The sequence below is a fragment of the Micromys minutus genome (assembly GCF_963924665.1).
Source record: "Micromys minutus genome assembly, chromosome: 1".
In the NCBI taxonomy this organism is placed as follows: Eukaryota; Metazoa; Chordata; class Mammalia; order Rodentia; family Muridae; genus Micromys; species Micromys minutus.
The window spans coordinates 19,602,249-19,619,142 of record NC_137969.1 but is presented as its reverse complement, the minus strand read 5'-3'; the positions used below and the strand labels follow the sequence as shown (position 1 = coordinate 19,619,142).

The 16,894-nt window shown below is 42.7% G+C and overlaps 1 protein-coding gene across 9 annotated transcripts in view; it reads right to left on the bottom strand.

Annotated features, from left to right (window-relative positions):
- The window catches only part of BOD1L1 (biorientation of chromosomes in cell division 1 like 1), a 52,139-nt gene that overhangs the window by 15,863 nt on the left and 19,382 nt on the right, over positions 1-16,894 (bottom strand). For 4 of the 9 annotated variants that reach the window (XM_080933860.1, XM_080933862.1, XM_080933861.1 and 1 more), the window contains exons 10-16: positions 10,008-15,933; positions 8,176-8,240; positions 7,356-7,440; positions 4,278-4,321; positions 2,927-2,987; positions 1,349-1,419; positions 764-833 (exon numbers count right to left, since the gene is read on the bottom strand). In XM_080933860.1, the coding sequence (XP_080789986.1) occupies positions 764-833; positions 1,349-1,419; positions 2,927-2,987; positions 4,278-4,321; positions 7,356-7,440; positions 8,176-8,240; positions 10,008-15,933 (6,322 nt within the window). Of the gene's footprint in view, positions 1-763; positions 834-1,348; positions 1,420-2,926; positions 2,988-4,277; positions 4,322-7,355; positions 7,441-8,175; positions 8,250-10,007; positions 15,934-16,894 lie in introns of all 9 variants that reach the window. The other 5 variants (XM_080933864.1, XM_080933865.1, XM_080933866.1 and 2 more) reach the window with 5 other exon arrangements.

Below are 16,894 nucleotides of genomic sequence, written 5' to 3'. Positions count from 1 at the left end.
AATTAAAAAAGAGAAAATATGTATTCTTTCTATATATTCATTCACTTGTATTTAATAAATTCCTACTTTGTGTCAGGCAATGTCTGACATGGCAGCCACTAGCAACATGTGTTTCAGTATTGCGTAGTAGCCCAGCTAGGCCTAGACCTTATGTCCTGCTGCTCAGCCTCTTGAAAAGCTGAGATTCCCAGGTCCATGGTATTGGGCTCAGCATTAAGACAGAAAACATCATGGTGCTGTGTCATTATGTATTTAAATTTACTACTATAGCCCATACTATCTAATATGCTGAAATATATTAATTAAAACAGTTCAGCCTTTCATCCACACTGACCATATCCAAATGCCCAACAGCCTCTAGTAGCTAGTAACCAGTAACAATGATATATTTCCACTCTTACAGAGAGTTCCATCATATGGCTCTTATAGGCCATGATATCAATGGGACGAGGTAGAGACATTATCACATGTGCCTTGGCTAAAGTGCTACATTATCTCTGCCCATAACAGAATCACAGCATACACTGCCATCTGGTATGGTCATAGGTCCCCATTACAGAGACTTGTCAGAGGTCCACAGGTTGGGTTTTCGACAGGAAATAGTTTCATTTCTGGAAATAGTCTGAAAAGATTCTATTGGTGTCTCCAATTAGCCTCAAATATTATGAATAAACAGTTACTATCTTCATGAATTATTTTCTTGTCCCACATTAGGTATGAATGTAACTTTTCTGACATATACAACAGAAGCGCATATGAATACCTAGTTCTTCTTCTTCAGAGGAGGAGTAATCCTGCTTTCTGTTTCTTTTAGATATATGCCTTTCTTCAACCTGGAATTAACAATGACCATGTTATGGGCAGCAGGATCTGGATCCAACCAGTTAAAGTAGGGGCGCAGAGCAATAGTTTCCATCATTTACAGTAAGTAGGTACATTAATAATCATAAAAAAGACAACTGTATTTGAAACTGTGGTACCTCTGCTTAGACTGAGCTAATCACAGCTGATGAAAGGCAATGCAGAAGGGTGCATGCTGAGCACACAGCAGGGGCACGGTACCCAAGCCTTAAGACAGTAAGCAGGCACAAATCACACATGACTCTAACATCCACCTCATTTCTATAAAGGAAGAGTGTTTGAGCAGCACAGACTGGTCTTGAAGAGCTGGGAAGAGAAGTTCAGGAGGATGGAGAACTGGGAGAGGGCAAACGTGACAGAACCACACATGAAACTTCCAGATAACCAATCAAAATCCAGAAAAGAAAACCTTTCTACCACCTTTCTTCATGTTAGGTGAAAACCCCACATACAACACATGAGCGCTGACGTAAACTAGGAAACACACCTCGTCAGGATCTGCTTCCACACTGCGACCACTTCGAGCTTCCGTGCTGTCTTTTCTACCACAGCACAGTTCTGAAATAGTAAATACAACAACAAAAACATATTTAAGAAATCATATTAACTCACCAAGATAAAACATCTGGATGTTTGTACATGTAGTTAGGGGAAACTGTATAGTCATCCCTTTGAGTAGCAGCTATGTACCAGGCACTGTGAACAACAGTTCGGATGATTTTTGATGGATTCTCAGAACAGTGCAGATAGGGAAGCTCCACTGTCTGTCGCTGCTATAAAACTCAATTTTACACAGCAGGGTTCAAGGCCTTCTTCCTTCAGCTTTGTAGCCAAACAGTGTTAGATGTCCAAAGAGTCCCCACGATCTACTGCAGCGCAGCCATCAGATCAGCAAGCATCACAGCCTAATGAGGTCAGGCACAATGCAAGTGTGAAGTGACAACTGTGCCACCTGAAGATAAGCTAGCATTCAGTATACTGACGATGTGCTTGTAACCAAGCAAATCTTGAGACACAGGACACTGCTCATGTTTTCGAGGAAAAGGGACATGCAAAATACTACTCTATAATTGGAAAAAGCTGCAAAAAGGTTGCAATATTCACATATAACAGAAGCAAAAAAAAAAAAAAAAAAAAAAAAAACTAAAACAAAACTGTGCCATATTGTACAATGTAATACTAACTGGTGTTACAATGAAGTAACTGGGCTTATAAAATAAAGAGGCCAGAACCTCAGAACATATTGTAAAATAGGCAAATACTGTGAAAACAGTTTGTAAAATGTGGTTTCCATTCACCTAAACAAGGCAACATATGCTACGTATCTTTATAAAGCTGAAACCATACCTAGGCAATGCAGAATAGTGGTTCCCTTTGGATGGGATGAAAGAGAAAGAGACTGTGACCAGGTAGTCCTATTATGGGGGTCACTACATTTGTAACATTTTAACAAATGAGTGAGGTAAACATGCTAGATTTCAATATGACAAATGAGATGATGGGCACACATGTGTCTATCAATTAATGCCAGTTTGGCTATTGTCTAAAATATGATCCCATCTATTAGAACTAAGTATATGATGTATAGATCTTTTTCTAATCTTGGATTACATTATCAACAAAATTAGCAGAAACCAACAAAACTCCACACTCTCGAGTTGAGAACAAAATTATCTTTTGGAGCTAGTGACCTTCAGAGGTGATGTGTATCAAGGGCTGACTCATATGAATGTGACATCCTGAGCCTGTGAGAAGTTAACATACCCCTAATCACACAAGACTTCAGTTTGTGCCAACATTGGACTGAACCCACTGTGAGGCTGCTGGCCAAGTTTGTGTAGTTAGTTAAGGTCAAATACCACTTAACTGTAGAGCCGAATTACTCGGTGTCGCTCGGCTATTTCCATAACTACAAATGCAATGCTTAATGTTCCCTTGACTGGATTACATAAACTACATAAGAACATCTGTGAAGTACGACGAGCAGAGCAGAGGACACAGAAGACTCAAGAAACAGTAAATACAGTGAGCACTAAAGTTACAACAGTGCAATTCATTCACATACCGTCTTCGTTCTGAGACTCATAGTGAATTTCTTCATTGATTCTTGACTCTGAATTTTCAACCTAAATATACAATAAAAGGGTTGTTTCTGGATAGTCTCACATAAAGTTAAGGGCAGGTAAAAAGGCATGTGTGTACCTAGCTGTTTACAACAATGCTGTCAGGACTAGGGGGCATGTTCTCTTCAGGTTACCCAGAAGCTCAAGGATACAGTGGGCCTACTTTGTGAAAAAATTCTGCCTACTAAGTTCTCATGCTTCAGTGTTTACTCTCCTTGACTTTACAATGATTTTGGAAAAAGAAAAACATGAAAAAAAGTTCATGTTTGAGAACTCTCTTTCACTCAAAGAACTCATACAAGTTCTCCTCTTTAGTTATACAAATTCTTGAGCTTGGTGACGCACACACACCAGCAATCCTAGCACTGGGGAGGCTGAGGCAGAGGACTGCTGTAAGGCTGAGGCCAGCTGGTCTACAAATGAAGCAACAGGTTATATAGCAAGACCCTGTTTCAAAAAGTTAGAAAATCCCAAACAACCAAACTCTTAAGCATTCTCTTTGGTCATAGAATTAACCTATTTGGAAATCACACTTCAAAGTTTCCAAGCCTTCTGTCCTACATTTACATCCCTAGCTACAGAACCTCATGAGTACCGAGGCTGCACTGGACTGAGGACTTGGTGTGACGGGGACACACATGGTCTGGTGCTGTAGGTTTCAACTAAGAGAGCAAATGAGCCCCACTCCAGGGGCTTCTCTTTCTTTTCAACATAGTCTGGGAATGTCTAGGAACAGAAATGGGTGGTTCAATAAATTGAGCTAAGGACTCTGACCCCACAGTGCCTGGCTACAGGAAAGCTCTCCTATTGCTTCCAGGACACAGGAAAGCACGGCTAGTGGAGATTTGTGAGGATTTTCTAAAAATGTTCAGTCACTCTTGGTGTTTGGATTCCCTATAGATACATGGAGGCAACACACACAAAGCGTCCAAGGACTGAAACCACTGCGAGTCGAAGCTGGGAAGAGTCTACTGCACTCACAGCGCAGTCCACTCCAACAGCCTTCCAATGCCAAGTCTAACTCCAGATGACTTTGTCTACAGCGACAAGAGAATCTAAGATCTTACAATTGAATTTGCAATTCTATTAAAATGAAAACCAGAAAGCTCAGAGTTCTTCATTGGGGGTGTGGGTGGCTGTGGAAAAGGTCATGTGAAAGCTGCCGAGCCTGAGTGGAGAACATGCTTCCACATGGCCTCCTCTACACACAACTCCCATACACTAGTCATCTCTAGTCATCCTTAAACAATAATAAAAACCACCATCAAAAGGCAAGCTATTCCAGCTACTTACATTCCGTGATTCACTCATCAATAAAGCTTCCATCTGTAGTTCAGCTGTTCAAAAACATGAGACAGAAGGAAACAACACTGTTTGAAATTTAGAGCAACACATTTAAAGCTTTCCAGAGCAGAGGAGTTGAACAAGACAATCTCAAGTGACCTCTATTTTTGTGAATCGTAAAACTCTGACCAATCATTTTTTACAACCTGTGTTCTGCGTATTACCAGAAAAACAGCTTGAATTTTTACAATATCATCTGTAGACCATTAAGTCACTGTGGTGATTTAACCATTTCAATGATCTGTAGTTAAGGAAAAGGTGGAAGATCTTAAATGTTATCTGCTAAGCTGCAGTTAACACTGGCTCATTTAGAAATAATGCCAACAGATGAAAGGTTAGATCCTTTCCCTCAAACAGCAATGGTCTGTTTATATTCTTTGGAGCTTGAAGTACAAAGCCTACTGTTTCTCTTCAACAATGACAGAATATACATTTTTCTTTTAAACAGCCCCCTTCTATGTAAATAGATCTCTTATTGAATTGTACCTAAACACAGTAAAACAGTCTAAAAGTAGATATGGGAACCAAAGACTGAGAATGCACAAACATCTCCTTCTTGACAGTGAACATTATACAGTATTTAAAGACCCATACCCATTTAACCAATAGATTCATATTTTGGATTATTTAACTTTGGCATGAATGATTCGGCCACATTGGTGTGGCCTTGAGGACTGTAAATTTCTGTGTAGAGATGGCTTCTAAGGCCATTTTAGATGTTTCTGTCCAAAAAGGTCCTCAGTTATGCCCCATCCCCCAACTTCCCAGATAGCAGTCATGATGTGGACTTATATGTAGTATTCCTTGAATCTGAATGATGTGCTTTTCCCACACCTTACTCATGGCATGTAAGTTAGCTCTCTCAGCACCCAGCATACTGTTTTGTTGGCGATGTTGGAGAAACAATTTAAAGAACTAACTAGAGTAGATATTATTGTTGGCATCCTAGCATCTTCTGCAAGAACCTAGACTCTGCTATGCAACAGTATTCAAGACCAGAAATAGAGCACTTCGTTTAATATATTCCTTAGGATTCTGCTGAACAAGTTACAAACGTACAAAGGCATTTCCCTCAAGGCTATGCTTGAGAAAGCGGATCTCTAGGAGGACGTGTGGAAGAGCTCAGATTCAGGTTTTACTGGCTGTGCCTGCATCAGTTGCTCCATGATCATGCCTTGCCTCAACTCAGTTCTGGCAGCTACACATTTCCTTTAAGGTAGTATTTGGGGGGTTTTATGTTGCTTGCCATCCAAATGACCCTGGCTGTGCCACTTGACTTGTATGATATTTAACACTGGAGGAAGTGGCAGGGGCAAGAACAGGAAGAATGGGAGAAAGAGGAGAGAGTTAAAGCCTCAAAAGTGAGAAGTTTCTAGTGTGGTACTGAAGACTGAACTTCTATATGATATGGCACAATCGGCCACTGAGCTACACCCTGACAGAGCAGTTTTCTTCTTAATGTATAGCTGAGAAGAAAATAATTTCCTATTGTTACTATTTTTCTCATTCTTATTTCCTTACCCTAATGGTTGTTAGATTGGTTGAGGGAGTTCCTACTTTCTGCTTCCACCTACTCAGATGCTTTTTTCATTCTTTTCTTCATTTCTTTTTAAAAATCATAGTATAAGAATAAAGTATACCATAGATTTATAGTGAAGTTTGTCTGGAGATTTTTTTTTTTTGGTTGTTGTTGGTGGTGGTGGTGGTAGTAGTGATTAAAACTTTCCACATGCTAGGCAAGTGTCACACTTACTGCTGAGTTGAATTACATTTTGAGCCACTTGTGGAGTTTGGTGCCCCTTTTAGTTAACTGCAAGCATAGAGATGCAGGGCCAAATGAAAACTCCCTAACACAATCATGAACTCATAAAGCACATAACATCTCAGTAGTCTTAATGTGGGTTGTAGTTATTTCTTCATTTTTGTGATGAGGCAAGCTGACAGAAGGAAGAAAGTTTACTCTGGCTTACGATTCTAGAGGTGCACAGTCCACTGTTGCATGGAAGGCATGTTGGCAGAACACAAAATGGCTGGTCACATTGCTTCCACACTCAGGAAGCAGAGTAAGAATGAACAACAGCTGGGCTACCTAAACCTTTTCCTCTGGTGAGGCTCCGACGCCTAAAGCTCTATAACCTTTCCAAACAGCACTGCCATCTAGAGAGCAAATGTTCAAGTTTATGAGCCCATGGAGACAGTTTACATTCAAACTGACAGGATTTTGGCCCTAGAGTCCTTCATAACTGTCTAGAGTATACAGTGGTCTTGAGACTAAAACATTTGAAAGCTGTTTCCCTAATCCTTTCTAGTTCTGAGATTTTCTCTTTAAAGTTTTATGGCTGACAACAGAGAATGTTGCAGACTGAAAGAGGTGACGCAAGCTAAGAGTGGATTTGTACTGTCACTAGGGCAAAAGCCAGCATGCTATGGCACAGGGCACGGGACTGGTTGTTGCAAACAGGCTGCAGGAGCCCTGCGAGGGCAGCAAGGGCACAGAGGAGAAATACCCAGCAAATGAACCACCTAGACAGCTTTCCTTTTGCCATGGTTATTTGGAGATGTCAGATTTAAACAATAACCCTTTATAAAACAGAATGCAAAAGGTGGTATGTTAAAAATGAAAGAAATACAGGGTTCAAGGGAGAATTCAGCAGTTATGAGGGTGTACTGCTCTTGCAAAAAAAAAAAAAATCAAAGTTCAGCTCCCAGTGCATATAAAATGACTTACAACTGCCTCTAACTCCAGATGCAGGAGGTCAACAGCTCCGGCTTCCCAGGTCACCTGCAAACACTCGTGCACACCCACTCATCCAAATAAACAAAAATTTAAACACACCTTTAATAACAACAACAAAAATCAGAAAAATGAATTTTCTCTGAACTATTTTAAAAAGTAAGAGGCAGATGCATAGTCTGTCAGTGTTTTCTCTAAACCATCAACCAACTTTAAGCTGCAATGGAAGATAAAAATCAATGCAGAGACATGTGAACAACGAACAGTGCAAATGACTGCTGGAGGCAGCCTACCTGCCCCGCTCGGCCTTCCAGCACGCTGGTTCTCAGGTGATGCTACAACTCCATGCTTTGCATCTTCCTCTGAACTCACAGATACCTATGAAAATCCAAAGCACCACAAAATAAGAGCGGTGAGTTAGACGCTTCCTCCCTCAGCATCCAGCAGGAATTAAAAAATCTGTTTCCCATGAACTGAAAAATGAGCATGTCAACATTTAAAAACACAACAGGGAAAATCAGTCCAATCTCGTATTTCACCCATCAATGCTCCTCTTACTGCAAAAGGTTAAAACTCTAGCTCAGCACAGTCCACATGGCCCTCCCTGATTAAGCAAGCCTACACCGATCTTTTGGGGTAAGCTCCCCCTGCATTGTTGATAACCTCCATTCACTGCCAGCTCCACGCACTGTTGGCGGTACCGAGGAATCAGTCTAGAAACAGGAGTCTAAACTGTGTATGGTACAGATCCATCAAAATGAACAACCATCTTATTCAAACCATGAAACCATGGAAAAGTTAAGCTATGGCAAGACCCAATTTCCATTTTTAAAGACACTGGACATGGCGACATAAGCCATAGGAAGGGTGGTAGCAGAAGTCCAGGTCTAATGGGAAGCTACTACAGTCATTGAGGCGTGGGTGGTAGCTATGGGAACAGAAAGTCATGGAGTCATGCATAGTTGACAGCAAATGAAACATGGGTGACAGAGGCACTGAAGGTGGCTCCATGTCAGCCTTAAGGAGATGGAATTGACAACAGTACTTTTTACTAATATTACTGAAGTTCTTAACTTTTCACCCCATACGGCGACACCAAGTGTCTGGTCTTACCTCAGTTGTTAGGTTGGCTGACAGTTCCAATCCTCCTACACCCTTTGGTGGTGACTCTTCATTGCCTAATGAAACTCAAAGAATTTACGTAATTTAAAAAACTGAATGCAAGAAGACATGTCACAAAGAAAAGAAATGGCATGTTATGTGGTCGTCAGAGCACCTATGCTTACTGACTTATTTCACTGTGAGCAAGGAAGCAGCAAAAAGAAGTAGATGAGGAAAAGGGGCTGGGACAAGGCAGTGGCCATTTGCTCATCTGTGGGGAATGGAATTCCTTGTGTTTGCATAAAAAGGAGAGCTTCCCAGAAAGGGAGATAAAATAGATTATTGATGCCTTTATTTTACTTCCTAGTATTGTTCTATAGTCAGCTCCATTAAATTTGTCTCTGAACAGATCTATAAACACCCGACCAAGAAGGTGATGTATGGTAGATGTACTTTGCTTCCTGACACAGTGAAACTGAACACAGGATTAAAACCCGCCAGGCAGATGCAGAAACAATGAAATCTTCTCAGGTAGCAATTTTATCACATCCTTTGTAGTTGTGGCTTAGTTCCCTCACCTGTCTTACACAAAAGCTGACAAAGAAAAGCAACAGCCTTCATTTCCCCAAGAGCTGCAAGTTTTGTTTTGTTTTTTTTTTTTTTTTTTTTTTTTTTGTTAAAAGGTCTCTATTTGCTCTTCCAGGAGACAGAGTAATAAAATATAGTATAACCGACCAATTCTCACAAACCACTGGAGTATTCAGTTCATTCTAAGTTAAGTGTAATGGAAAAGGTGAGTTACTTATTTCAACCCTTGGAATACTTTTCTTCCTAATTCGTTGACTTAAAAATATTTATTTATATTTATGTACATTGTTCTGCCTGCATATACATCTCTGTAAGGGTGTCAGATCCCCTGGAACTGGTGTTAGTTGTGACTTGCCTGTGGGTACTGGGAACTGAACCTGGTCCTCTAAAAGCAGTCAGTGCTCTTAAGCTGAGCCATCTCTCCAGCTTCTTTTATTTGTGCATGTGCACACAGAAACACACATTTCTAAACATATGACCTGCTCAGCACGTATTATGTTTATTTTTTGGGCTATTTAGTGTTGGACAACCAATTGGTGCTCTTCCTTAGAGAAGACTCCTTAGGGCATTTGTTAATGTTGCTTAACAGAGCTAAATCTACTAGCCGCAGCTTTCTGAAGCTAGGCTAAGTATAAGTAAAGTTGGTTCCTCTTTCAATGTTAAGGATTCCATAGTTTATAAAGCTAAAATGGAGATGAATCAAAGTCTACTGACTCCTTCAATTTTGACTTAGAAACTGAGTTTGCAGAATATGCTGTTCTTCACCCTAAACACTTGTACTTGAACCACTGCGGCAGGACTCACAGCTGTCTGTCCCCCACTGGTACCTGTGTGCCTGGAGTGTGGCATAGGAACTGCCATGCCTGTGGAAGAGATGACTGGTTTCCACAGAACAGGATGTGTGAAGGAGCATGTGTCTCCCCCGCCCCTTCCAAATATTTTAAACTGGAAATTAATGTATCCTACTTAAACTGCCAACTTAATTAATAAAAACAGGAGCTGGAAATGTAGGTAGCTCAGCTTTAGAGTATGTGAGAGGTCTGAGGTTCAGTCCCCAACCAACCAACTAAAGTACGGACAAATAAATCTGAAGGTGGACAAAACTCAGAAACGTGCCAGTCATAAAAATCACAACGTTTAGGTGTCTCCCCTTAGCTTCTTCTATACTGCCCCATGAGCAATGAGTCTAGTTTCAGTCACATGATTTGTTCTAAAGTCACCTCTGAGAGAATGGACAATTATAAATGGACTCTCACCTAGACCACACCCATTATCCTCAGGAGAAACAGTGACATCAAGGTTTCCTTCCCTGTAAAATGACTGCCTTGAACCAGCAACATGTCCCATTTTCTCAGCAGACCCTTCACTGGTGCATGTGCCACTGTGGTCACCTTTTGTAGGCAAGCCCCCCTCCCGCTTTGGAGCAGATGGAGCTACATGGCAGACAGTTGGAAGGCCTGCGGTGTGGGAAGAAGGCAGTTTTGTCTCTTGGCCTGTAATACATTTGGTGGTGGTTTTCAGGTTGTTCTCAGGCTCCTGCTGGTCAGGATACTCCGATGCAGCATCTGGAACCGGCAGCATGGTATTAGTTATAGCACCAGGATCTCCTGCTGCCAGACAGTGAACACTGCCAGAGTCCTCAGCAGCCTCGTGCTCTGGTCCTGTCAGACAGTCTGTCTCAGACAGTGAGTTTACACTCCTCTCCGTGTCTTTTCTCACTATCCCACTGGCTGTGCTACTGTCCCCTGCTGCCTCTGCCTCCACACTTTTGCTCTCCCTCTGAACAGAGCTCAGCAATGTATTCTTTTCTTTTGCATTGAGGTCTTGACCAGGGCAGTCCATGCCATGACTTTCTTCCTCTCCTAGGCACAAAGCAGTGCCTGGCTGGCCTTGTCCTGCTGAGGGCTCACAGACTGGCAGCCTGTCGTGTTCCCCCCTGGTGCTTACTGCCATTAAATGACCTACTCCTTTGCCTGTCGTGAATGGCCCAGGGCACTTACAATTACTCTCAGCCACGAGGCTGGGCATGGGTAGTTCACACTTACTTTGCTTTGTAACTAAACATCCACCATTTGCTTCTGGGTCGTGTGTGCTTGGGCTAGTGCACGTCAGCACACACTCTGCTGTGCTGGTGGAGATGATGGCGGCATCGCTCAGATCTTCCCCTCTCACAGTGGTGGTCTGGTCTTCGTCTGTCGGGACAGTACCAACCATGACTGCTTCACGTCCTTCAGAGGTGCTTGTGGAAATCATGGCAGTGTCACCCGTCTCCTCTACGGGTACGACTGAGGGACAAACGGACTCCTGAGGAACAGCACTGGACACAGAGCCTTCACAGTCCTCCACGGAACTTGTTGAGATGACTGCATTCCCATCTGTACCAGATGGTGCATTTCTACTTACACCCGAGACTGAGGCTTCACACTCTTCTGCTATGCTGGTCGAAATAAGAGCACACTCATCCTTCTCTTCTTTGCTGGTTGAGGCGAGTGGACTTTCTACTTCAGTGGGGGCACTAGACATGGGTACCTCAAAGTCCTCAGTGCTTACCAAGGCTGGACCTGTAGTGCTTTCTTCAACTGCTGCAACTGGCTGCTTCCTTTCAGCACATGTGACCGTAACAGCGCTAGAAATAGGAACTTCAAATTCTTCCCCTATGCTTGTGGAAATCATGGCACATTCATCCTTTTCTTCACTTCTGCTAGCAGTGAGCTGGCTTTTCTCACCTGAAATTGCACTGGGCATAGGAGCCTCGAATCCTTCTATGTGTACTCTGGCATCGTCCCTATTTTCTTCAGGGCTCAGAGAACACGAATGCCCTTCTCTCACATCTAAGACCGCAGTTATCTGAGGGGTGCAATCATTTGTACTGGTAGAAATCATCAAGCCACTGCCCTGATTTTTACTCCCAGGTAAGGTGTCCTTGTTGGAAACATCACAACTGGCTGCAGAAGCCATAAGGCCAACACACTCTTCTTTTTCCCTGTGTGACATGTAGCCAACTTCACATTCTGGAACTGCACCAGATACAAGAACATCATCACTGCCCCTCACCAAGCCAGTGGAAATAGTTGTATCTTCTACAGTTTCTTTCCTGGTAAGCTGACTATCACTGTGGTGAGAAGTTGCACTAGCCACAGGCCCCTCACTACCACCCAGAACTGGTGGCCTGTCACCGTGTCCTGCAAGGGCACTGGTTACACTGCTTTCCACAATCCCTTTGGCACTGGAGCAGATGTCAGTGTCTTTGAGTTCCTTCTCTGCACCACTCATACTATCAACATTACTGTCATTTGTATTCACAGTTGCTGCCCCAGCCTCAGCATCCACGTGGTCCATCGTAGGGCCAATCGGACCACCCCCCTCTCCACTCTCACAAACCAACATTCCTTCACTTGCTTCTATCCCTGTACAAGCTGAAGCATGTCCAGTCTCATTTCCTCTTCCAGTACTAGTCACAACGCCTTCGTCCTCCTCATCTTCTTCTTTTGCACCTGTGCTGGTCACAATGCCTTCATCATCACAAGGCCCAGCAGCCACCAAAGGTACATTAGTAACGTCTTTGGCTTCTGTGCTGTCCATGGCACTCTCTGCATTTTCTTCTGTTTCAGAACTTATGGCACAGCCTTCCGTGTTGTCTTCTGAGCCTGTGCAATTGGCTGATGCTTCCCCATCTTCTTCGGTAATGCCTGTGCTGGTGACTGCACTCTCACCTTCTGTACCGTCAGTTCCAGAACCATCTTCTTTTTGGTTGGCACTTGCCTCTAGGGGTTTATCATCATTTACTTGGACCACATCTGCACCCGTAACTACACGTTGCTCTTGGGTTCCTACTCCAGTTACCAAGCAGAAAATAAAGTTATCATTTCTTCCTTTGGCTTCAGTACATGTTACAGTGCCTTCTGTTTCTTTTTTAGGACCAACTTGCATCCTGTTTTCTTGGGACCCTTCAACATCTTCACTGCTCACAGATCCTGCTCTTATTTCTGTTCCAGCACTGGTAACGGCTCCATCACTTTCAACTTCACCAACAGAGGTAGCCGTCCCCTCAACTGCACAGGAAGAACCACCGCACTTTTCCTCAGAGCCTGCACTGGTTACTGCATCATCCTTTTCCTCTGTTGTAATACTGTTCACATTGGCTTCAGCTTGAACTGTATGAGAAGCCAAGGGACCTGCGACTCTGTCTTCTGACTCAGCCACTGCACATTCTCCACTTTCTCCTTCCTTGGAGCTTGTAAGCAAAATCTCACTTTCAGCAAATCCTTCTGTGACAACACCCTTACCTTCTTCAGCTGCAGCAAAAACAGTGCATTCACTGGCTTCTGGCACAACCTGGAGGGGATGATTTCTCGGGCATGCATCCATCGTGAAGCCTTCGTCTGCCTCAATACTGGTGCAAGGTAAGGCCATCCCTTTCTCTCCTGTTTCTGATGAAGTGGTAGTGGCATCTCCAGCCTTGATTGTGTTTAACATGATGCTTTTGTCCGTCCCTTCAGTACTAGTAGCAATAAAAGCTTTGTCTCGTCTAGCAGATCCAGCTGCCCCTCTCTCCATTTTCCCATGCCTTTGCTGTGGCACAGGGACAGAATCACGCCTAGCACTGGTGTCTACTTCACTGTTTTCAGTCTTCATTTCAACAGCAGTTGGTATTTTTTTACTTTCATCTGGATCTTTACTATGCTTTCGTCTGATTGTTTCAGCCTCCTTTCTTGTACTCATGTCTCCGACATGCTCGCCCGCTGCACTGTCTTGCTTTGCATCAGGATCTACACTCAGATCACTCTCTTTCTTGGCTATGCCTAGCAGGTTCCTTTGTTTGCTAATGCTCTTATTTTCCCCAGTCACGCCTGTTGACTTGCCAGCAAGAGGTATGCTTATTTTGCCTTCTTTACTGTGCTGCAGTGTGGCCTGGCTATCTTCAGAAAGATGCCTCTGGCTACCACCGTTTGCTTTTACTAGCATATCCACTGTGAAGCCATCATTACCTTCTTTGCTGCCATTCGTCTTATGGACTTCTGACTTCTTAACAGTTGAATTTTGGTTAGGGACATCAGAATGATTTACAAGGGAGGTATTGGATCCACCTTCTGAAATGGCTTCTCTGTCAACTATGGGAATTGTATTTGAATCATGAGATTCTTTCTGAGGAACAACAGTCACAGAGCCCAAGGATGACAAGAGGTCTGAGTCTGTAGAGTGTTCAAGAGAAGCATTTCTGTGAGTGCCACATTCTTCAGTAGTTTTGGACGTGCCTTTCAAATTCTTCTGTCCCCTCTCGTTTTCTGGTAGGGTCCTAGAGAGCACTTTCCGACTCACTTCAGAGTCTACACTTACTTCTTGGGCTCCACGCTGAACTGGCTCTCTCTCCCTAGGAGATGCTTTTGATGTAGTACTTTGGCTATGCACTTTCTTGGTTAAGGTGCTTTTATGGTCAGCATGCTTTTCAGAATTGCTTGTTATTGCTAGTCCTCGCCCTGATTTACAGGTCACAGCTGCTGCTGGTTTTGAATCTACCACAGAAGTTCTTAACTCATCCTTTAACACTCCAGCAGTGGCTTTATGTTTTGTAACATTTTCAAAGTCAGTGTCCTGCTGAGAACTATTACTACTGATGTCCTCGGTTTTAGAAAGTTCAGACACATTTTCAACAGCTGCCTCAGAATCAATTTCCATTGGTTCTTGCTCAGGGATCGATGTGGTTTCTGTGCTTTTTTTTGGTCTCTGCAGAAAGGAGCTACTGGCAGTGCCTGACACGCTCGCTGCTAACTTATCCTCCCTGGCTACTTCCTGTGCTGTGCCTCCTCTTCGGTTTTCACACAGCCTTCTACTTAGCTTTCTTTCTGTGACTGGGCCGTTCCCTCTGCCCTTTTCATGGCTGCTGTCAACTTCTTTACCATTCTTGTCATCTGGCTTATTTTCTTCTTTCCTCTTCACGTCTTTATTACTGTGCTTTAAGCTTCTGCTTCTATGAGCATCTGAGACCCTCCTCTCAAGTTTGGAGGAGGCCAAGTCTTTCTCGGTCTTATGCTTCTCTTTAACTGATGCTGACTTAGCTCTGTGCCCAGAGTCCTTCTGCGCACTATGTGCTGAAGGTACAGCATTCTCTAATGCAGGTTCAATGACAGTTTCTTCAGAAGTTCTGTCTTCAAGTTTGGACTTGCGCTGCCTTTCTGTGTCATTGTCTTCTGTGTTCTTCTCCTTATCAGGCTTTGGAGGTGTCACCTGTTTTGTGACACCTTCCTGTGAGTCTGTTTCAGCAACTTTTATCTGTTTGCCTTGACCTTTTGATTTAGACTTTGACACAAGCTTCTCCTCCAACAAGCTCTTCGTCCGTCGCCTCTCCTTATGAAGAAGCTCTTCTGACTTGGAGCTGCTGTCGGCATTCGTGGAGTCGGTCTCATATTTCTCTTCAGAACAGCTCTCGCTTCTTTTCTGCTTGGAGCTTAGAACATCTTTCTGAAGTTTAGAGTCACTTGACCTTCTTGATTTGTGCTCGGCCTTGTTTTTTTCTGATGACAGGTGCTTCTCCTTTTTGTTATCTTTACGTGCATGCTCATCTGTTTTTATAGTGTACTCAGAAACTGGCTTCCCATCTCTACCTAATACTGACAATCTCCTTTCATTCCTGTGTTTACTTCTACGTTCAGTTTTATCATCTGAAGAAAGTTTTGTCTGTTGACTTTGCTTCCGAACACTTTCCTCTGCTTCACTCTTCTCAGAAGAGTGAGGTTCCATCTCGTCACCCATTTTGTGCACACTGTCACCTTTGTGTCTGTGTTTTGATGACGATTTTTCTTCTAATTGAGCTTTCTCTTTTTCAGCTCTCTCCTTGGCAGACTTTGCCTCTTTTTTAGCTAGGCCTTTCCCGTGTGTTTCGGGATCATCTTTCTTTTGATACTTTTCGTTTTTAAGGGTGCTCTTCTGCTTTTGGGTTTCTTCCACATTAATCTCTGAGCGTTCTGGCTGCTTTTTATCTCTGGTATCTGTTTCTTCCTGAGTTCCTTCCAATACAACAGGGGTGGATGTCCGTCGCTTATATTCTCTTTCTACTTTTGATTCGGTCTTGTTTTCTTCGGCTGAATGCAGAGACTCTGGAAGCCTCCTGGCAGGTCTACTCGGGTCACCTTTACCATGAGTGTGCTTCAGGTCCTTGGAGGAGGCCTTTTCTTTTTCACAGTGCTGTTGGAAAATAAAGGTAAAGTACTTAGGAATTACAGTTTAGATACAAACCTAACATTTGGGTATAGTTACTATGTGAGCTCTGGAACATCTGAGGCATTCTGCTCCATGGATGAGGTAGCCCATGGTTGGTATCAGGCACCAAGAAGCTGAAATTCAGTGCAGTGTAAGTGTCTAGGTGATCAGACACTTGCGTCTCACATTCTTCCCAGTTTTACAGAGCAGATATTTCATCTAACTGTGCATGCCTTTAGGAAGTCTTCAATGCTATAAATGATTATAGCTCACTAATACCCAACAGTCCTTAATAAATGTAAGCTAACTAGGGCCCAGCCTAGTGTTCTTTTCAGTATAAAAATGTACATGCTGGAGGATAAAGGCTTATTTTATTTTCAAGTTTAGAAACCCAAATCACTTACAGAAGTCATATGGATTTAACTATTTGTGCAATATTCTATTTATTAAATTCCAAATGTATATAGTAACTGAGTAACAGTATAAGCATATACATGTGACATACGCATACATATATGTATGTTTGTATGTTCTAGGGAGATACCGGGGGAGTATGCACAGTTACTTTCCTCTCCACCCCAGTTTTGGTACATTAACATAAATTAGTACATTAACATGTGTGAGACTTCATAAAGATAATCTGCACACACACATAAAAACTATCACAAATGAAAGTTAAATATTTAAATATATACAGTAACATATCAGGACTGTGTCTAAATATGACTAGTTTCTGAATAAGGAAGTTTACTGGCTATTAACAATGACTAAGCATCTAGTGTCTCTACCTCAGAAACATAACTGTGAGTATGCTATAGGATTATGAATATATTCATGCAAATAAAGACTTAAATTCAGTTAAAGTTAAATCTTCGCCAACTCAGGGAGAAATGCATTCCCTGAATGTATTTTCACAATTTAAAGCGTGCACATTCTGGACACAACC